Source organism: Cucumis sativus, chromosome 6 (genome assembly GCF_000004075.3).
Source record: "Cucumis sativus cultivar 9930 chromosome 6, Cucumber_9930_V3, whole genome shotgun sequence".
NCBI classification, from domain to species: Eukaryota; Viridiplantae; Streptophyta; class Magnoliopsida; order Cucurbitales; family Cucurbitaceae; genus Cucumis; species Cucumis sativus.
In genome coordinates, this window is record NC_026660.2 from 20062814 (window position 1) to 20086005 (window position 23192).

The window sequence follows — 23192 nt, forward strand, 5'->3', positions numbered from 1 at the left end:
GTTCTACATTGAAAACAAGAAAAGGTCTCTCCATACGGACCTTCCCACCCATCTTCCCCCATTGTCAATTCTTTCCCTAACCACACATTGATTACAATTACGATCTCCAACTACAAAAAACAATTAATTCCAACTATAAAAAACTTCTAATCTCTCCATCTTCCATCGTTTCACCCATTTTCAATAACAATGGAGGTGTTCAACAAAGCCAAGGCCGTGAGACTCCGAGCCCACAACGACAAGTATCTAGTAGCCGACGACGACAACCAAACCATCCGCCAGAGCCGCAACCGCACATCTCGCAAAACTATATGGGTAGTAGAAGCAGTATCGGATCAAGGCATACGGCTCAAGAGCCTGGCCCGTGGTCGGTACTTGAGCGCATCGGATTTGCCATTCCTGCTGGGGATGACGGGGAACAAGGTGATGCAGGTGGAGGTCGAGAAAGGTTCGGAGTGGATGGTGAAATGGGAACCGGTGCAGGAAGGGTTCCAGGTGAAGCTGAGGAGTTGGTGTGGGACTTACTTGAGAGGGAATGGTGGGACTCCCCCTTGGAGAAACTCGGTGACTCATGATCAGCCTCACACTTCCGCTACTGGGAAGTGGATTCTGTGGGACGTGGAGATTGTGGATCATTTTGAATTCGATGGCTTAGCCTCTTTCTCTAGCTTTGCTTCTGATGAGCCCTTTGGGTCCGAACCTCCAACACCCTTGACTACTAAAACACAGGTAAATTATTATTATTCCATTCTGATTTTGATCAAAAACTTAACTAACTGTTCGAAACCGATCGAACCGAACACAGCTGTTCAAATGTGAGAAGGAGTTATTCCATTAAAGCCATTCCTAACCAAATCTAATCCGACAACATTTTTAAAAATCCTTAATCAATATATTGAAAATCTGCCAGCTCAGTTGTGTATGCTCAATGAGATAAACCATAGGCAATTGGGTAGTAAATTAGTTTAATAGAACTAACAATTTTGTATTTAATTTCTTGTTTTGTCATATATAATTAACGACCAAATTAACTCCTTAACCAGATTTTCTGCCATGTAGTAATTAATGAATTATACTGTCAACAAACACACATTATCTCTTTTCAAATGGACTTCTCTCCACTAAATAAAGAAGTGTTCTTAAACAATTTAAATATAATGATCACTATTTATCTCATAATTCATACCTAGCAATTAAATACTATGTTAATATAATCTACCTAGAAAACGAACATACAACTATTTTTTCACTAGTCCAATATTAATTTTCTAGAGAGGCTGTGTTGGGGGAACTTTTGGCCACCAATTTTTTAATGATCAATATTTTACACTTTTCCTAGATTAAAATACAGTAAGCCAATTGAATGATTTTATATAAAATATTTTAAATCTTGTTTGACTATGTCACTCTTTTACATTATCATTCAAAATATTATATACATACGTACACTACTTTCCACTATTTTATAATATATAGCCTTACTTTAATTAATAATTCAACATTGTTCAACTAATGACTTTCTTTTACTCATGGACTTTCTTTAGTCAAATTTGACAATCAAATAATTAGCAATACCGTGTATTAAATAATTCAAGCATTGATTGATTGATACTAATGGTACCAAATAATTGAATAGATATTCATTGTTGTTATCATTATTATTTTATAAAGATAATAGGTGAGTGTAACGAAAAGAAAGACCTAAAATTTTGAGGTCTAGAAATTAACGAAACAACAAAACATAATAAGAAAGAGAAGGCAACTAGAAATGCCATGAATGAGTACGTTTAGGTTTGAATTGATTTTGTAAGTGTGTATGAGCGTAAAAACAATAAAAAGGTGAATATACTAAAAGTGATTACATGATACCAACAAAAGGAAAAAGAGAGAGAAGAATGAAAACAAAGAAAAGTATGTTTTAAGGAAGCTAGCTGGATTGGTTGGAACTACGAAACTCATTGGACCAGAAACTAAAACTAAGACCCAATTTTACTTTCCATATCCGCCAAAACAGAAAAAGGGGAAAATTCTTAGACTTTTACCATTCAAATTCAGTTTTCAAGATCAATTTCTTCTAAACTATATGAAACAAAACTCGAAAGCAACAGCTATGAAAATCAAAAGTTGAATCAATCCGTGTTTATCCAATTCTTTCCCACTTTCCTCCAATCTCCCCCCCCATTGGCCATAATCACTCACCAAGAATCTTCCTCCATTTCTATTTCTCACTCATAAAATGCTCAATCATTTCAATCATTTTTCTCATTCAGTTCTATAATTTTTCTCAATTTCTTCCAGATTCGTCACAGCTCGTCTGTTATGGATTTGTTTCGCAATGCTAAAACGATCAGACTCCGGAGCCACCACAAGAAGTATTTATCCGCTGATGAAGATGAGGAATCCGTCGTTCAGGACCGGAATGGATCATCCAAGAACGTTAGGTGGACTGTCGAGTTCGTTTCCTTCTCCGATGCTATTATCCGCCTGAAAAGCTGTTACGGGAAGTACTTAATGGCGTCCAACCAGCCGTTCTTGCTTGGAATGACTGGGCGGAAGGTTATGCAAGCTCGTCCTGAACGGTTTGAATCTTCGCTTGAGTGGGAGCCGGTTAAGGATGGCTCCTTCCTTCGTCTCAAAACAAGGTACGGTAATTACTTGAGAGCTAACGGCGGTGTTCCCCCGTGGCGGAACTCGGTTACTCACGATGTACCGCACCGGGCTTCTACTAAGGATTGGATTCTATGGGATCTTGATGTTGTGGATATCGAAACTCAATCTTCTGTTCATAAAACCCTAGATCATCCCTCCGACCCGGATTCACCTCTGGAGGTGGATTCAATTTCGTCCTCGGTTTCACAAGATTCCGCTCGTCCTTCAACTGCTGAGGTATGTTACTAAACTTACCACCGTCAATTCATTTTCATGAAACCCCAATAAATATTTATTTTGAATTGATTTCAAAATTTATCACAAATGATCAGTACAACGTTGGTGGAGGATCAAATTCACCTCCAAAATCAGAGGGGAGGAGGATATCTTTCCTATTTGCTGATGAAAATGGAGAAGATGAGGATTCAGAGAGACATTCATTGAATTTCAATGGGAAAGGAGTGGAGGATTTGACTCGTAAATTAGAAGAAGAGATGGGAATTGAAGGTGTAGTTGTATGTACTCGTAGCCCTCTGAATGGAAAGCTTTACCCAATTCGGTTGCAACTTCCTCCCAACAATGGAACTTTGAAGGTTGTTCTAGTTCTGAAGTCTTCCACATGTAAGAATGAATCTGTTCTTCTTCCTTAATTGATCTATATATTTGATTTGACAAATGTTCTTTTTTTTCTCTTAACCTTTGGGTATTGATGATTTTGAAACAGTGGGAAGTGAGTTTGAGAAACAAGGCTTGCTTTGATATGATATAGAAGAGAAAAGGTTGATTCAAACAGGGGCCAGGCCAAAGCAGAACACAAATCCTACCCTCATCATAGTAATGAAGAACAGAGATGTATTGAAGTAATGTATAGTGAGTACTGAGTAGTGTAGATAATATATATGGTGAAGAAGAAGCAGGAGGGGAGGGGATGGCGTATTTGATTTTATTTGAATTCATTATTAATTAAATAGACAACAACATAGTAGCAGTATTCTTTTAAATCTTTTTTCTATTGGATTCTATGTTGTGTTGCACTATGAAATATAAACACTTTTGTGTTTTTGTAGAAGTTGAGTATTAAATAAATTATTTGCTGCCATTTCAACTGCTCTTACAATCTTATAGAGTTTGTAAATAGGAACTAAAGTAAAAGAGTGATACTTACATGATGCCCTCATGTAACACATTATTAACAAATCAAGTATATCTCTCTAGCGATTCTTTACTGTTTACATTTATTTTGTTCATATTTAAATGGTGATTTGATAATAGGATAAACAAATGATGAGGTGTCTTGACAATTTGGTTGATTGATTAAAGTAAAGCTAGAAGTGGCTAAAAGAATCAAATTTGTGTGTATGAAAAGTAGGTTCCTAGTATCATTCAAGCATGCTTAAAATCAACTCCTCAGTTCATCAAAATATTACAAGGAGGCTAAGCTCTAAGTTAATTAAACTTCAGACTTAATAACAACTCACATGGTCACACTACATTATTGCAATAATACTATACTATTTGGCTTCTCTTATTCATTGTTGCTCACGAAACTTGTTGCTTACAGAGCTCTGTTTCATGGTAATCACAAACAGTTAAGAGTTTAAAATAGTAATTGAAGATTTTGGAGAAAAGGAAGCAAGATGAATGTAGCTCAACATCCAAGATGGATTCTTCACATGAGTTTGAGGCAGGGCCGTGTGATAAAGAAGAGAATTTGTAGATTTGGAATAACTTTGTGTTTTTCCAATTATGCTTAAACTATATGAGTTTTTGTTATTATCTTTACCTTAATACTTGCTTTCTATTCTTTATTTTAATGCAACTATTATCTACACAATTGTATTCAAAGAAAATTTTCAATGAGTTCATAATAGATATATGACGTATGATTTACATTTTAGTTTGTTCCGTATATAAAACGTTAAAAGAAGAATATTGAACTAACTATTCTAGAAAATTTTTAAATTACCTACAACATGAAATTAGTGAATTAGACATTACTACGAAAACAACTTTATTTGAGACCTACTATTTAAAAATATTGATGGATTTAATAAAGTAAGTATGGAATAACAAAAAAGTGAAAAAATGCACAATCTTTCAATATTATTTTTTAGACTTGAAGAATCAACTATTTCTAAATAAACCCCAAACTTGCATTCGGTTCTCTCTCCATAATTTTACCCCCAACTATTTTTCGTTTGTTCTTCCCTTCCCCACAAAGACTGCCGTAGCTCCCACAGGTGAACTTCTCCATCTCTCTCTCTCTTTAAGTGCGATATTCCCTCAGTCGCCCTTCACCTTCAATCTCTGAACTTGATCGCCGACGCAGCCCAGTCCTGACTGCCGCGCCCACGTCCTAAAACGTTTTTTTGACGAGCAGCTTAGGTAACAATGGTCTCTTCGTGTTTCTATTGTTCGTTCTTATTTCCCAATATCTATGTGGTTTCTATTTGGGTTTCCCACTTTGTTTTTGCTTTGGAATCAAGAGTTCGAATGTGCTTAGCACTCTGTCCAGCAAGATTAAGGACGTTGCCCGGGCATTCGTGTCAGTTTGGAGTCCATTCAAACACGAACCAACAGGTAATATTAATCAGCGGGTAAGGATTTGTTTTCATGACTTTCAAACTCGTTTAAGTTCGGTTAGTTATTCTTGGATTCTTAACCGTCAGAGCAAAATTTAAACTTCATTATTGATGATAGAAGCTTAAAATTGTCATCACTTCAAACTTGATAGTTCTAATCTCAATGCTTTTTTTTTTTTTTTTTTTTTTTGCAGCGTTTGGTATTAAGAAATTCATCATTCTATGGCTCCTCGGAAATGTCAGGTTTGCAATGAAGCACCATCCAAATACAAATGCCCCCTATGCCTTGCACCTTAGTAAGACAAACAATAAAATTTGTTTTAGGTTGTTTTTGCGTAGTTTTTAATGAAAAGTCTGACCTTCATTCATTTGTGTGCTGGCCTCTTCCTTTCACTTTGCTTGAAGCTGCTCTCTGGTATGTTTTAAGAAACACAAAGGTGCTGTTCTTTTGGACTTAGTTTTTTATTATTGTATTTATGTTCTATAAATTTGTATGAAGTTTCATGTTCAGACGGTCTACTGTTCTAGTTGGCTATTTATTTTGGGATAATTTCATGATGTGGTGAAATCGCTAGTTGTCTAGATCATTGCTACTTGTTCTTTGTTATGAATTTTAACTCACTGCCCAAGTTTAAAGCAGATCATTGTTCTAAGTCCCCTTGCCTGTACTTTTACCTTCTTTAACGGATTAGTTGATGCTAACTGGAGGGTCGGGTATCTGTTTAAGATTTGAATGTACTGGTCATGTTCTTTCAAGTTGAGTTACTCTTGAATGTCTGCTCCAATAAGTGGTTCATAGACTGTTCTTTTACGTTATACATTGGAAGACCTCCAAATTTTAGACTAAGTTAGGAAATTTATTAATTTATCTATTGCGAGCTAGACTCTTGGAGAGATGTTGATCATATTCGATATGCAGAAGTTTAACGTAATCTTGGGCATGAATTGGTTAGTTGCTAACCAAACCACCATCGATTGTGTCAAGAAGGAAACCCCTTGCGGACTGACATATGACCTAAATTAAGTTCAAAGGTGCAATGCATGGAAGTCCAAATGCTGTGAACATTAGCGTAGCATGGGGCTTTGGTGTATTTGTCAAATGTTGTGAATATTTGATGTATCCTAAGTAACCTCAAGGAGAAATCCTCCAAGAACCAAGATTGTGAATCTTTTATGAAAATGAGTAATGTGCTTCATACAAGAGGAGATGACTCATATTTATAGAGTTCTATTACAAGTGGGGGTAAAAAGGAAATTAACCTAGATTATTAGCTAATTACTCAATTAACCCTTAATTTTCTCACATCATTCTACCCCTCCAAAAAGAAAACATGTCCTGAGTTTTAAAAAGAAGAAATTTATGAAGAAAAAGAATGAAATAAACTTGTTCAATGGAGTATGACCAAGCCACCTTGTTCAACAAAGTATGACCAAGCTAATCTCCTACGTTTTGTACAAAAATATTATGATCAAGGGGATAAAATCGAGACAAAAAAATCAGATATGGCGACTAAAAGATGAACCTTTCCATCAGCCGTAAACTCGAAAAAGTTGTTCCTTTAATCTCACTCGAAAATGTATTCAAAGAATCAATCTCAAAAGAATTAGCTTTCGAAGAGTATCCTTGAAGAATCACATTTTCTTTATCATTCCCTTCAAGTTCTTCAACGGTTTGGTAATTCGTTTCCACCGAAACCAATGTGTCGTTCTTATTCGATTTTTGCTTGGTGTTCGATACTTTTTTTTCATCTTCTTTGTTGGATTTTTCTTCACTTGTGACCATATCCAAATCAACTTTTTCAAATTCTTGTTCTTCAATTTTATCTTCAAGATTTTCTATTTGAAAAATTTTCAACCGTGATTCCTTTGTTTTTTCGTCCGTATATGAAACCAATTCCTTCTTGAACTCTTGCAAATGAATTGATAGTTGTATGTTGAGTCATTTCCTCCAATGAGAGTTGAATTTCTTTTGTTGTTTTCTTTATTTCCTCCATTGCTGCAGGATCAAAGTAGTTATTTTGTTGGATTCTTGAATATGTTGCAATCTCATAGCACGTGTAAGACTCATCCATTGATTTTCTTGAATTAACCTTTCTTGATCGTGTTTCATAACCAAAAGAGTAATTTTGAGCCTTGAATGTTCTTCCTGGATGGTTAAAGTCTATTCTTGATGATTTTTTAATTCATCCAACTCCCAATCTTTACATTGATTTCTTGAAAAATGGGTTTGATCGGATTGTTTGGGTCATTTTTTTGACATTGTTGCCTTCTTATTCAGTCCCAAACAGCCTTAGAGAAATCATTGGAGTCACTAGAATCAGTAGAACAAATTTCCAATGTGGATTATGATAGGTTCTTTGAGAAAATTGAGCATGGTCAAAAAGTTTTAATTCATACTTCAGGCAGTTTCCTTTAAATAGTAATTTTCTGTTTGGTTTTAATGACCTTGGTATCGTAATTGAGTTTAAATACTTAAAAAAAAGTTACTGACATTCTCTAATTTAGTCTGAAATTTGGGGGCGTTTCACATGCCATCTGTGGTTAGCATTCAATTCTGTTGCTATGATAACTTGTGTCGTTTGCAACTTGTGCAGAAGTGCCCTGTGCCATCAAGCCTGTGTCTGAAGGGGACCAGTCAAGTAAGTCTATACTCACGTTTCATTTATTCAAATATGTCATGTATGTCAGGATCGCTCAATAATTGTCTATTTGATTCCTTCCAGATTTTATCCTTGTTCATTCTTTGGGTATTCATCATACTTGCTGACCTTTTTTATTCTTTCCATCTAAAGCTGCTTGCAACGGAACATTTGTGGATAGGCCAATATGTGTTGGAGACCAGAATGAAGTACTTGAAAAGTCGCAGCTAGAGGCTATTGGTATTAATTCATATTTACTGATTTTATTACCTCAATTTATACATGATCATATTTGGTCCCAAAAAACACTTGACATGCATTTCTAATTCTTACAAGAGTCAGACGAATTTCAAGGGTTATGTGAGACAGAAATCTTCAAAATCTCATGGTTGCAAAATGTTTACTAGATTAGATCATATGAAAAATCTAGTATATAACAACCTTCTCTCGGACATTTGTTTGGTTAACGTTCTGAAGCTTTGGATAGGAAAATATCATTTGAGAAGGGATCAAGTTTGGAAGGTTGGACGTGACAATTTGTATGTCAAGGCGAAACTAGGAATGGAAACTATGTTTTATCACATTTTTATTTACGCATCAAGAATAATTTTGTTGCTAGTTGTAAAAGCATTATTGAACTTACAATCTAGGTTTCTACGCATCTTTCTTACAGCTTCTTCCTCAGAAATACACAATATTTTGAATGATGAGAAACTCCAGAAGTTTATCCTTGCCATTGATAGCTCACCAGATCCAGAAACTGTGAGTATTTTGCATCTTCCATTGCGTGAGGAATTATACTCCTAACCAACTTCTTGCTCCATTATAGTCATCATCTACGAACGGTTGTAAATGTGAATATCAATAGTTAAAAACGTTTGTTTAAGTTGGTTGTTGTTCTTATTAGGAAGTTGATAAAGCTATGGAAGATGAAGCATTTCGCATTTTCAGTAGCAAGGTACTATTTTTAATATCTTTTATCATCTGTGACTTGTGATGCAGTCGTCATGAGCATGCCGGATAAATATTTTCGTTTGTTTTAAGCATTTATTCTCTCTGTTGGTTAGATATCATCCATCATCAACTCTTAGACCTAACAGTCATAGATGGAGGAGGGAAAGACATGTATATGTATAAACAACTAGACGTTTCTGCCCCCTTGGCATAATGGATCAACTTAGCAGATGATGATTTCAGCAAAGAACGACGCTTCTTGGTTTGTAGTAATGCTGGGAGACCATCTAAGTGCTCAGCTGCTATGTTTAATGGTGATCAATGTACCAAATTATACTGATCAGTTTTCAAGTACTATAGGAACATCTCCTTTTGACGATCACCCAAACTCGTATTTGATGATTTCTTGGCTGAATAGGATGTTGCAAGCCATGTTTTGACTAAAAGACTTGCCATTGAATTAACCAACTGAAAGTTGAAGGTTTTACGATTTTATATCATAAAATTTGCATAGGTTTTAGCACGATAAATCAGACTAATAGCGTGTTTGGATTGATTTTTGAAGTGTTTAATTTTTAAAATAATTCATTTAAAGATAAATTGAAGTGTTTGACATTGGTTTAATAAATTGAGGTGTTTGACCTTTGTTTAAAATAACTTTTAGAAAAATGAGGTTATGAAATAAATCGTTTTCACACATAGTCAACAAAGAATTCTTTTCAAATATCTAATTTTCTTTCTCTATTTTTTCTATTCATTTTTACTATTTATATTTCATCCCATCTTTTTTGTTTTGTTTTTCTTTTTATAAATATTTTGAATATTTTTTCAATATTGGTTCATATACATTTAAATATATAGATTTGCAAATATTCCTCTCTCAGCCAAATTTATTTTGTCTTAACATATGTGAAAGAAATCATGAGAATGTCACTAAAGAACATGATCTCGTCCGGTTCATGAAATGAAGATGACGTAGAACGTGATCAAATTACACATCTTTTTTTCTAGCTGATAATATATTGTTTTGAAAGAATTATTATCTTATTTACATTTTTTTTTTTGTTGGAAATGTGCAATTAATTGAAAATGTATATTTCTTTAGGAAATTAGTGCATAATATTTAATAGTTTTTTTTATAAAAATTTGATTAAGTGTAAACATTGTTAGTGCGGACCAAACCAAACACAGTAAAAGTACACAATAAAAGTGGGTGGTTCAGGCTGGAAGGCAAATGGAAGGTTGGGGGTTAAAGAATTTGGGAAATAGAATGTACTAAAGAATAGTATGAGCATTACATTAAATGGAGATGGAGAGGGGGAAAGGAAACAAAACAATGAAATAAATAAGTAGATTGTCAAAACTCAAACAGGGTAGTGTTTGGATTTCCAAATTTATTAAGAAAACAACAAAAAGAAAGTGCCTACAAATGGGTTCCACAAACAAATGTATAAGGACCCTTACATATCTTCTTCAATCATTTCTTCCAACCAAATAGTTTGTATCTATCCTTCATCTGCTTCATATAACATTACTTTACTTTTTATCTTATATATTTCTAACCTTTTTATTTTCATTTCTTTTATTCATTACTTACTTATTTAATCCTTTATTAATTTTACTCTGAAAAATTTATCCTTCCACAATTATTCAAAATTTATATGTTAGACTTTAAAGATGTGTATCACACACGTGTAACTTATTTTATATTTATAAGATTTGTAAGATTCAATAATTTAGGAGGGTGAGGTGAATAGAATCTTATTATTTAAGTTTTTAATAAAGTTTGGAGGAGAATTATTTTAAAGGGAAAAGCAACAAAATTGGAACCAAATTCTTTTCAAATAGTATGGAAATTTTATTTTATTTTTTTGTAAAAACATTTGAAAATTGCTAACATTAGAAGGAAGAAAACCCGTAGAATTAGGGCTTAATTTCGCAATGATGTAAATTAATTAAATAAAAGCAAAACTCAAATTGGATAAGTCATTGCTTAACTTTGTAAAGAGAGAAACAAAACAAATTGTGTCATCGTTCTCATCTTTCTATGCCATTTCCGTAATGAAACAGGAAAACTGCTGAGGCAAATCAAAACGTCCATAAATCTCCTTACATTTTCTTTCTTCTTTCTGGAAACCCAACCCCATGTCTTCCCTTTTCTCCTTCTCGGCCAGAATTTTGCCCACTCTCCAAACAAAATTCTTTCAGCCCTATTTTTCTTCACTACCCATTTCCAAAAATTTCATTTCCCCCCCCGGAAAACCTTCACCCATGTCGAAACCTGCGGCTGGGAACAGATTGTTCTCGATCATGTCCACTGCTCAACCTCCCAATGGACTGCAAGGATCAAGGGTTAAGGTTGATTTTCTTGTCATTGTTGGTTAGAGTTCTTCTTCTGTTTTTCTTCTGCTTTGAGTTAATTTCATTGCTTTTGAAGATTTAAAGTTATGGGTTCTGATGCATGTTGGCAGGGAGCTGAATCCTTTCTTAGGAACGTTTTGGCGAGCATGGAGGCTGTTTATCTGCGTCGGAATCCCACTGCAAAATCCGTTTTGGAGCTTGTTCGATCTGTTCATGGTGATACAATTTGTTATGATCATATTGCATTTAGAACTTTTGGGGTATTTTTCTTCCTTCCAACTCATTTTTATTTTCTGGATTCATCATTCAATCTCAGCAAACCCACTGCTTATTGTCAAAAGCAAATTTCAGTTGACAATGGTTGGACGATATAATATTACATTTACCTCATGATCTTGTTCTGGTTTGAATTTTAGTATTTTGAATTGTGTTGATTTGTGTTTTGGATTAGGAGGGTTCCTTTGTTTGTTGTTTTTAATTTCTCTGTAATTTTCTTTTTATTGTAGCTTTGAGTTTTAAATATCAATATAATAGAAAGACTACGTCAGTGTTCTTTCAAGGTCCTATTTTCAAAAGTGAGTAGATATTTTAGGAGGTCCTATATTCAAAGTGGTTTAAATCAAGTGGAGATGACACAAATGCTAATATTTTAAGTAAAGGCGAACAAAGGTTGTGCCAAAGTTATTCAATTTCTAAAGCTGGGCCGTAGAACATAATTGGGGTTGAAGTTGTAATCGTACTCTACTTCAGTTGTACAATGCAAACTAATTGAATTGAGTCAACATTGTTAAATAAAAAGAGCTGCTTGATGTTGGTTGAGTCAACAATCAATTCTCTAGTGTAGCTAATGTTGAAGTTGTGTTTGTACTCTGTGATGAACTAGATTGATGGTCATGGGATTGACTCATTAGCAAGCTTTTTTCTGGATTTTGGATATACTCAAAAAGAAGAATTATCATTCCCAGCCAAAAAGTTGAAAGCATTTTGGTTTTCACCTCCCTCCATTTCTAATGCTGCTTATGATGGTGATGGAGTCAATGGTCCTCTGCCAAGAGTGTTCATATCTCAACTTCTTGTGGATCAGATGAGTAAACAAACTCAGGTGCGTTTCATCAAATTCTCGATATGCAAAAATCTGAGTATATTTTTTCATTTTGAAATTTGGCTACAACTTGTATCTTGGTTCTGCAGTAAGTGTATTGTTAGCGATGTATTAGTCATAAGGTAGGAATAGGATGCATTTTGTGTTTTATCCATTTAAGTTGGTGCTTTATGCAACAAAACCTTAGCTTTCCTATCATTTTTCCTACTGCATTCAGGACATAATCAGAAAATACACTGAATGTTCTTGCAATGGGAATAAGCATGCTGCTCTGGCTGGTGCTCTGGGTTCCTTGACATGGGAAAAGCCTTCGCATTCAGAGTTTGAGCAATTAGCAAGGTTTTCAATCTCTCATGACTTTGAAACTTATGTTATTTAGTCCACCATATTATCATGGAGAATGAACCAAATTTCATTGCTGAAAGGTGATTTGACCAAGAATTTGAAGACAAAAATGCATACCCTTTTGCTTGTTACGCTTATGTTTAACTGATCATACAGCAATGCTCCTTTACTTTCATGCTTGCCACCTCTGGAAATATTGTTGGCAAGTGGTTTGGAACATTAGGAAAAAGTAATTGTATTATTGTTTTTAAGATCTGGGTCAAAGGCATTTCAGCTGATACACGTTACTACTGTGCCAAATATGGAGTTGCTAGTTCTTTTGTGGCTGAAAGTAGTTGTTGAACGCATGGTTTTAGACTCTGATGACTTATTTTAATCAACTTGAATACATAGGGAGAGCGAATATGCTGCGTGGACTCTTGTAAATGGTTATGCACTTAATCATGTGACTATTTCGACCCATCGCCTGAAATCTCATCTGAAAGATATCAAAAGCCTCAATCAGTTCATTGAAGAGAATGGTTATAAACTGAATTCTGAAGGTGGTGTTTTGAAAGGTACATGACACGACTACTCTTCTTTTACCTCATATTTATCATCTATTGATCTAATTGCTAAAATGTGAGCACCGGTGCTAATAAACTCGATCTTTTCTTTTTCAGTAAGCCCGGATGGTCTTCTCCTGCAAAGTTCAACCCTTGCCGATTCGATTTCTTTTGAATTTTCTGATGGCATTACTGCTTCTGTCCCCTGTTCGTACATCGAGTTTGCTGAACGTGCGTTACTGCCTCAGTATAAACATCTTCCAGAAACAGAGGTAATCAAAACAAAAGATTGAGATCATTGAACTTTTAAAAGTTGAGAAAAATGGAAAAAAGAACATCATATTCCAAACTTGTACAGGTGAAGGAGTATCACAGAAGGGATGGGTTTGAAGTAGGAAATGCTGATAAGATCTTTGAAAGTACATCCAAACAGCAGCAAATGTCAAATGCTTGAAGCCAAATTGCTACAAATAGAAGGGCAATGGGAGGTTTAAATGCGATGGGGAAGTAGGAATTCCACACCCTTTAAAATAATTCCCAATTTGAAGAATTGGTGCAAAGGTTATTAGTGTATCTAATTAATTCTATCTATACTTAGATATATGTATATATATAGCTGAAACACTTCCTAATATGATTTCAAATAAATCTAACCTCCTCCCTAGAATGTTCACCAAAGTCGGGCATCGTTTTTTTTTTACAAGCAGCATCATCGATTAGTAGTTGATGTATCAAATTTGAAAATATATGCAACGAAATATTGTGATATCAAGGAAGAAATCTCCAAAGGAGAAAAGTACGTTTACTAACAATCTGCTCGAAACATTCCTAACTTATTACTTGTGCAGTATCCTGGGTTCACATTAACCTTGTCCAATCTGCTCAAAACATTCATAACTTATTACTTGTGCAATATCCTGGGTTCACATTAACCTTGTCCTGTCCTCAAGGTTGTACCGAACAAATGCAAGTTGAGGGCAAAAATCATCTATGTTCATTCATATGGTTTCTTGCTCCAAGAGGCCCATGCAACTCATCGATAGTTCTTTGGTGGTGTCAGATTGGGGGTTGGGGGTATCTGACTATGTTGCTAATTTTGCTATCTATTCAAAATATTTAGTTAGCATCTTGTTTATTCAGGGATGATTTTGAAACAAGAAACAAATGACACTATGGACATCAAGTTAGGACAAAAACAATGAGATCAAGAAAATAGCCTCTGAGGAAGGAGTGTTAGTGTCAAGATCCAAACCAATGTATTATTAAAAGGTGGAGCCTAGCAACAAAATAATTGGATTTGTTTTGCTAATTTGATTTTTCTTATGAAATCTTATTGGGATAAATTAGATCAATTATATCTATAAATATATTATTACAGTTCATAAAACAGGAGTCCATTCTCCACTTGTGAACTCTAACTTGTTGCATTTGTTTATTTTTTGGCTTGGGCATCATAACTAGTCTGGCAAAAGATCATAATTGTTAGCAAATATTTTCCCGTAAGAGTTTTTGCATGAACATACTTGTCCACAAATTTAACAAACAGATAGAGGCAAGATAAGTTTGCAACACCACCGTCGGTATTAGAGAGAGATTTTTGACAAAATGAAGTTGCCGTATGTGTATATGCATGCAAATTAGAATGAAAACAATTTTCTAAAAACATCTTGAGCTGAACGCTACATGATTTATGAGCCGAACGCTACAACATATGTGGTTCTCCTACCATCACTCTCAACGTTTTCTATATAATTAAGTAACTTTAATACAAACAAACATAATGAAAATCAATTTTAAATATTTGAAAATTATTTTTAAAATTTTGGAACCAAACAAAAATTTGATTACTTAAAAATCAATTTTACAAAATCAATGATACATAATTTTCCCCCCTAAAATCACTGGTACAGTTATCCATCTCACACACATCCTAAAAAGTTTTGATATTTAGAGTTATGATATTTTGAAAGTGGATTTTTTTATTTATTTTTATTTTCTTCTTTGATATTTAGAGTTTGTTATGATATTTTTAGGTTGTGATGTTTTCTTTGAACAAATGTGGAATTTATTTTCTTCGTTTGAAGTTACAAATTTTCTCTACGTTCAAAATTTACATATATTTGAAATTTTATTGTGTCTATTTGATTATTCAAAAATTTCGTTCTTGTTTCTATCTTTTGTGTTGTTTATCTTTGTATATGAATTTCTTTGGTTTAGTTGTATTGTTGTTGTGTTTTTTAGAATTTGTAGATAATTTCTTTGGTACTTTTGATTTTGTTTTCTTTATTTTGTTTGATATTAGCATAGCAAATATTATTCTACTAAGAGATGAATTTTTTTTCTTTTCATTTTAAAGTTTTTTTTCTTTTCATTTGCATTTTTGTATTATGGGTTATTTTAAAATTTTAAATGTTTTTTTTGGTCATTTGTTAGTATTTTGAATGGGATACTTTTAATACTAACAAATGAATTTTAGTATTTTAAAAGTGTCCATAAGATCTATGGATTGGAACAATATCTTTGTACGTACCACTACAACTTTGATTTCTATTTTCTCCCATGCAGAAGAGAGAGACTCGTTTAGAAATGGTTGGAAACGTTTTTCGAAAAATTTCAATGTGGATTAGCATAATTTAGTACTCTTGATCTGAAATTTACTTCACAATACATGTGCATATATGTCCCAAATAAATAAGTGTTGAGTGTTGTGGAAGTTTTGTAACTTGTTTTGTATAATTCTTTTAGATATCATGATTGCACTTGTGGAAATTCTGCATTTTTTTTTGACATAGTTTGAGAAATTACATCTTTGTTGACTCATCCCTTATAAAATGTATTATTGTTTCTTCTCTGGGTACCAAGGTATATTCTTCTATGTTATGTTTACCTTCATTTGTAGTTTCTTTAGTTTTATTTTTCTTATGTCATTGCTTTTCTATATATAGTTTCTTTAGTCTTTGAATTAGAAGTTGAAGTTCTTAGTTTTAATGCTATTCTTATTTTGTTTGTAGATTTCAAGAAGTTGAGGATAACAATTAGTGAAATTTTAATCAGTTTGGAGTTATCCCAAGAGCATTGTGGTTCTTGGAGGAGGGTGATGACTCTATTTCTTATTATTACATATACTCATGTTTTATGATTAAGAACGATGTTCTATTTTCTGTCTATGTGCTATATGAGACGAGATTTGTGACTAATTAGCTAGAAATATATTCACTATTGATTTTTCTATTTTCTGAATAGGTTTGTATTTTGTTTTGTATTCTTTGTAGGATGAACTCATCACTTGGTGATTAGGCTTCAAGTTAATATTGTTGAACAATGTTTAATGACATTAGCTATGAAGTATTTGTATAGTTGGGAAGTCTTGGTAACTATCATGAGAACTTTTCATAGCTTGCTTCTAATATTTCTCTGTTGAAAGCATATTCTCATTTATAAAATTTGATCTCTTGTGTGCTCTTGGGAGTCATTTGTTTATCTAACACGTCAAGAAAGCATACAAGCAAATTCCTTTGAATATGTGCTATGTAACTATCTGTAGGTAAAGTCCTTTTCTCAACTAAACTATAGGTTACTTTATGATGTGAATTGTCTTTAGTTCTTTTTAAAAGAATTATGTGTTGTATTTAAAGTTCTTGCATTTAGAATGGTTATATTTGCTACCTTGGTTTGATATCAAACTCATACAAACACTTTGAGCTAGGCTGAGAAGCAAAGAAACAAGGTTAACTTTATGATGTAAATTACCTTTAAACATCTTTTTTCTAGTGTATCATTAAATGATAAATCTATCAGTTTTTTTTTTTTTTTTTTTTTTTTTTTGTGTGGAGATTTAGAATGATTTTGACCACATGGTTATATTGGTACAATATGTAGTTTAATGAAAATGGACTTGAAGGAGATGCCGATTCTGACGGTGAAGAAGATGAAATGGAGGACACTTATGGTGTAGAAGTGGAACATCTACACATTTCAGATTACCAAGGTTTTGCACTAATATTCGATTGATTTACTATAGTGATGAAGCTACCAAGCAAGTGATTGACGTTTGATTCATGACAAGACTTGATGTAATTTAGTTATCTACAAAAATACATTGTATTTAGTTTCTTTGTAAAAGTATATTACCAAGGTTTAGTTTCTATTTTACTTGTATTTATCCCTTTGGGAAAATTCGATAGATTTCGTGTACTTAGTTTTTTTTGTAAAAATGTTATATATGTTATTGTTATATATGAAAGTTCTTATTTATATGTGTACTAGTTTTGTGTTAAAATAGAATCATTGAATTCCAGGAACAAAAATATAATTGAATTATAATTTTTTTAAAAAAAATACTCATAACATTCTTGACGGTTTTAAAATGTCATAAACAAGTATATCATTGACAGTTTTTCAATATCATAAACAAATGAACACTTATACTCTTGACGGTTTTAAGATGTCATAAACATTCATACTCTTGACGGTTTTTAACTGTCATGAACATTTGTATACTTGACGTTTATAAAACGTCAACGTTCAATATTCTTGACGTCTTTATCAACCATCAAGAACTTTCGCTTTCTTGACACTGGCTTCAAGGACGGTTTTAAAATCGTCAAGAATAGTGATTCTTGACAGTTTAAAAATGTAAAGAGAGCCTATTTTTGTAGTAGTGTTTGAATGGAATATTTTAATTTAGATTTATTATTTTATTACCTGATTGCATTATCATTCTCGCCTTTTATTGTGCCATTTTTTTAGATATATTTAATTTAGATTTACTATTACTTTTAACTATGTGGATTGTTTTGAATTTCTTCTTTGGGTTCTTTTTGGTTTTTTTTTTTTTTTTTGTTGGTGATGTTCTTTTAATTTAGATTTATTATGTTTTAGTTTGCATTTTGCATATGTTTTAAAGTTTTAACTTTCTTCTTGTACGTTTTAAAATTTTGACTTTCTTCTTTTTTTTTTTTTGTTCATTTGTTATATGATGTATTTATGAGATATTTTTAATTTATATTTATTTTCTTAGGGTGCAAATTTTTAGGGATTATTTTGAAATTTGGAGTTTGCTATGATATTTTTACTTTTGGTATTTTTTGTTAGTTTGTGTTATTTTATTCTTTGATTTGAAGTTCAAATTATTTTCACCCTCTCTTCCAAACTTGATTGTATCTATTTGATTATTCAAATCCTCCCTTCTTGTTTCTCTCTTTCATGTTGTTTAGTTTTTTGTTAATGTGAAATTGTTTGATTTAGTTCCAATGTTATCGTGTGTTTGAAATGGTAGATAACTTGTTTGATTATACCTTTAATTTGATTTTCTTTATTTTCATTGGCATAGTAATATTATATTCTACTCGCTGACCAATGATCTATTGGTCATCCTCTCATATTAATACACAACCCAATATTCAATCTCACCCGTTTTTCTTTTCAGGTTTTTCTATGTTTCTTAATATTTTGAAAATTTTCTTGTTTGATTTTGGGATGTATTATAACTTTTTTCCTTGATCATTTATTTTATGGAGAGTGTTCTTTATTTTCTTTGATATTAGCATAGCAAATATTATTATACTCAGAGATCGATTTTTTTTCTTTTCATTTTAATTTTTTTCTTTTATTGTGTAATCATTTTTTGTGCATTTTCATTCTACTCTAATCTGTTTAATTTCATTCATTGTTTTGAATTTTTTTAATTACAAATTTTTTCTCCATGGATTACCTTTTCTTCACCCGTGTCATATATATATATGTATTTTATTCCAAATAGATGAAGTGATCGGAGGTTGACTGCAACGGTAATATTTGGATATAAAAAAAAGCCACAAATGACTTCTATTTAGTAGGGTTTTCGTTATTTTTTTCTCTTGAATTTTAACATAATCAGGTTAGTTGTCTCTACTTTAGTTATTTGCTTATTTTTGTCGGTATGGTTATCAACATCCTTTCCAACTCTTTCTCCGATTAATTTTTACTTTTTCTTCTTTAATTAAGGTTGGAGCCAAATTATGGTGAACAAATTAAGAACACATGATTATGGTAGGAAACCTCTAATTGTGAATTGACAAGTGAACTTCTAAACCCTTTCCTTTGTTTAATTAATTAAAATTTTATTAGGATTCTAACTAACATCCATTTTGGGTATCTATTTCATAAGTCTTCCATATTCAATATGGGGTTTCCTTATTAGGTTGTTCTCTATTCATTCTTCTTTTTAAATATTTTGAAAATTTTCTTGTTTGATTGCCGAATATATTATAACTTTTTTTTCCTTTATCATTTATTATATGGAGAGTATTCTTTGTAAATTTTGAGTTTGTACTTTTTCTTCTTTTTTGTTCTTTGTCGTGCTATGTCTCTTTATCAGATATTTTTAACTTTAGTTCTTTTTCTTTTCTGGTCCTTTCTTGTGCTATATCTTCTTATGAGACATTTTAAATTTAGATTATCTTTCATTTTGCGGTTGTAATTTTGTATTATTTGTTTAAGTTTTTTTTTTCTTTTTTGGTCCTTTGTTATGCAATGACAAATGGGATACTTTTAATTTAGATTTATTATTTTTAGCTTGCTTGCACTATCATTTGATTGTTTTGAAATTTTGAGTTTCTTTATTTTTTCCTCGTTTTATATTATGTGGATTGTTTTGAATTTCTTCTTTTGTTTTTTTTATGTTATGTGATGTCCTTTTAATTTAGATTTATTATCTTTTAGTTTGCATTTTTCATTATTATGGATTGTTTTAAATTTTTTATTTTCTTTATTTTTTTGTTCATTTGTTGTAGAATGCATTTTTATGAGACATTTTTAATTTAGATATAATCTTTTAGCTTGCAAATTTTTAGAGATTGTTTTGAAATTTGGAGTTTGTTATGACATCTTTACTTTCAGTATTTTTTGTTTTTTCTTTTCTTTCTTTTCTTTTGTTAGTTTATGATATTTGTCTTGATGGGACAAACGTGGAATTTATTTTCTTCTTCTCTATGATGACGTTCAAATTCTTTTCACCCTCTCTTCGAAACTTTATTGTATCTATTTAATTATTCAAATCTTCCCTTCTTGTTTCTCTGTTTCATGTTGTTTCGTTTTTTCTTAATGTGAAATTCTTTGATTTAGTTCCAATGTTACTGTGGGTTTAGAATGGGTAGATAACTTCTTTGATTATTGTGGTAAAGGCTTGATTGTACTTTTGATTTGATTTTCTTTATTTTCGTTAGCATACTAATATTATTCTACTCTCTAACCAACTATTTATTGGTCATCCTCTCAGATCAAGATAGAAGCTTTCTTCCAAGACTCTAACTTCCATTAAAGCTCCTTTGGAGATACAAGCTTTCTTCCAAGGCTCCAACTTCAAGAATAAAAACATGTTCCACTTCCTCAAAATCAAGTGTAAGCATCCAGTTGAGAGAAAATCAGATGATCAAATTCTAGAGATTGAATGACATCGCATCAAATCACAAAAATACAACACCAACTCAAGTTCAACTCCACGAATCAAATTTCTCTAAAAATCTCGTGCGAACAAATTGGCACACCCAATGGGACCATCTCTACCTCTCATCTCTCTCTTGTCATCTAGATCTACAAGCAAATCAATGGCATCAAAGAAAGTTGCATCCAAATCTACAGTTGCAAGTGACACCTACACAGGATCGGTCACCTGTAGTCGTTCTAAGGGGATCGTTCAAGAGCAAGATCAAGGTTTCGCCATTGCGTAGAGCATCCTTAAGCAATTGATGGAATCTCCTAAATCTGGAATTGTCATCAAGGAAAATCCTCTATAATAATGACTTTGATTCCTACCTCTAGCTGGTAAAAGAAAAAAGCATACTATGATGTGATGTCTGTCATGATGGCTGATATAACGGTCGAGGTTGCCATGGCGGAGATAGAGAGAAATTAATAAATCAGTCTTTTAGGAATTGAACACCATGACCACCACCAAAATTGTAGATGCTGAACAAATAGGAAAAGAAGTCGAGGAAGATGAAGAACTACAAAAAATGAAAGCTAATCTGAAGGAAGGTGTAGAAAATGAAGGAAAATACCAATGGACTAATAATAAGTTGTTGTACAAAGGAATGATAGTATTGTCCAAGGATTCTGCATACATTCCATGACTCTATACTAGGAGGTCATTCTGAATTCTTGAGAACCTACAAAAGAATCAGTGGGGAACTGTACTGGTAAGGAATGAAGGTTGACGTAAAAAGATACATGGAGGAGTGTGACATTTGTCAACAGAATAAATTTGAAGGGACCATGCCCGCCAACGTGTTGCAACCAATTCCCATTCCACATAGAATACTGGAGGATTGGACAATGGATTTCATTGAAGGGTTACCTCTAGCGGGCGGATTTAATGTAATTATGGTTGTGGTAGACCGCTTGAGTAAGTACTCTTATTTCATAATGTTGAAACCCCCTTATATAGCTAAACAAGTGGCGGGCCTCTTTCTGGATAAAGTAGTAAGCAAGAACGGAATCCCTAAGTCCATCATTACAGATAGGGACAAGATCTTCCTTAGCAATTTCTGAAAAGAATTATTCGCTACCATGGGAACACTCTTAAGGAGAAGCACTGCTTTTCACCCCCAAACGGATGGGCAAACGAAGAGAGTAAATAGATGTCTTGAAACATACTTAAGATGTTTCTGCAACGAACAGCCAAAGAAGTGGGATAAACTCATTCCCTGGGCAGAGTTGTGGTACAATACCACTTTTCATGCGTCCACGAAAATAAATCATTTCCAGACTGTGTCTGGCAGACCCCCTCCTCCAATTTTATCTTATAGTATGAAGAAATCCCCTAATAATGAGGTTGAAAAAATGTTGAAGGAAAGGGATTTAGCCCTCAATGCCCTAAAGGAGAACTTATATTCTACTCAAAACAGAATGAAGAAGATGACAGACCAGAATAGAAGAGAGTTGAATTTTCAAGTTGGGGATGAAGTATTCTTGAAATAAAAGACCTTACAGACAACGTTCTTTGGTGCAAAAGAAGTGTGAGAAGCCAGCACCCAAGTTTTATGGTTCTTACCCTCTGATTGAGAAGATTGGAGAGGTAGCTTATAGATTGTTATTACCCCTAAAGCTATTATTCATATGTGTTTCATATATCTTAGTTAAAATTGAAGCTAGGGAAACACCAAGGAGTTCAGCATCAACAACCGATATTAACAGAAGACTTCGAATTGCAGTTATGGCCAGAAATAGTGTTGGGAGTACGATGGAACCGGGAGTTAGGCGGAAATGAGTGGTTAATTAAATGGAAGGAGTTGTCCGAAAGTGAAGCCACTTGGGAATCAGTCTACCAAATGAACCAACAGTTCTCTAATTTTCACCTTGAGGACAAGGTGAACTTGGAACCGAGGGGTATTGTAAGGCATCCAATTGTCCACACGTATAAAAGAAAGGGTAAAAGAGTAAATACACAACTGGCTAATAATGAGGGAATGATAGAAAAAGATAGTGCCAGTAGGGCCCATGCGGAGGAATGAGAGAATGTTGTATAAATAGGTATTTTTCGGGATTGGGTAGCTAGGTCTATTTTTGTTCTTCTGTAAAAGTCGGATGTTGTAGCCTGGGAAAGATATTTTCTGTGTTTTTCTTTTGTTATCTTGAGTATCGTGTCTTCTGTAATCGTTTTAACCTATATATAAATAAAGTTTAGCAGAGTATTGTCTCTATTTTTCGATTTTGGTGTGAAAATGTTATTATTTTATAAGTAGAATCTTTACCGTTTCACTTGTTTTCTCAATCCATATAAAATTGACATCTAATACTCATAATATATACATAAGAGAATTACTACATTCTTACAAATTTAAAAAATAACAAAATTATTACCAATGAAAAGTAAGTTGAATGAACTACATTATTATTTTAATATCAGTCTATACACCAAAACTGCCTTCTTTTTTTTTTACCATTTTTTATATATTTATAAATCCTAAATTGCACACAAAGAACAAAAGAAAAAAAAAACTAAACGTGATATATATATATATATATATATATATAA

The 23192-nt window shown here is 32.9% G+C and overlaps 3 protein-coding genes across 10 annotated transcripts; all 3 read left to right on the forward strand.

Moving 5' to 3' along the window:
- Nucleotides 1-167: 167 nt before the first annotated feature.
- Nucleotides 168-3763, forward strand: LOC101219104. The gene is made up of 4 exons (XM_031887510.1): nucleotides 168-729; nucleotides 2299-2886; nucleotides 2982-3270; nucleotides 3374-3763. The coding sequence occupies exons 1-4, from the start codon at nucleotides 190-192 to the stop codon at nucleotides 3406-3408; spliced, it is 1452 nt and encodes a 483-aa protein (XP_031743370.1). The 5' UTR covers nucleotides 168-189; the 3' UTR covers nucleotides 3409-3763.
- Nucleotides 3764-4801: 1038 nt separating this feature from the next.
- On the forward strand, nucleotides 4802-9347 carry LOC101208978 (zinc finger HIT domain-containing protein 3). Of its 8 annotated transcripts, none has more exons than XM_031887515.1 (9): nucleotides 4802-5034; nucleotides 5136-5246; nucleotides 5426-5527; nucleotides 5611-5646; nucleotides 7826-7870; nucleotides 8024-8110; nucleotides 8544-8632; nucleotides 8782-8828; nucleotides 8938-9347. In XM_031887515.1, exons 3-9 carry the CDS (start codon nucleotides 5482-5484, stop codon nucleotides 9005-9007), a joined length of 420 nt encoding a protein of 139 aa, XP_031743375.1. In that variant the 5' UTR covers nucleotides 4802-5034; nucleotides 5136-5246; nucleotides 5426-5481; the 3' UTR covers nucleotides 9008-9347. The 8 variants fall into 8 exon arrangements, with proteins under 8 accessions (XP_031743375.1, XP_031743376.1, XP_031743371.1 ...); XM_031887517.1 differs by having other exon boundaries at nucleotides 4804-5034; nucleotides 5637-5646; XM_031887512.1 differs by having other exon boundaries at nucleotides 4806-5034; nucleotides 5136-5229; nucleotides 5637-5668.
- Nucleotides 9348-10836: 1489 nt separating this feature from the next.
- Nucleotides 10837-13949, forward strand: LOC101218869. Its single transcript, XM_011659178.2, has 7 exons — nucleotides 10837-11182; nucleotides 11296-11445; nucleotides 12069-12287; nucleotides 12505-12626; nucleotides 13026-13189; nucleotides 13295-13449; nucleotides 13536-13949. Exons 1-7 carry the CDS (start codon nucleotides 10970-10972, stop codon nucleotides 13629-13631), a joined length of 1119 nt encoding a protein of 372 aa, XP_011657480.2. The 5' UTR covers nucleotides 10837-10969; the 3' UTR covers nucleotides 13632-13949.
- Nucleotides 13950-23192: the final 9243 nt, after the last annotated feature.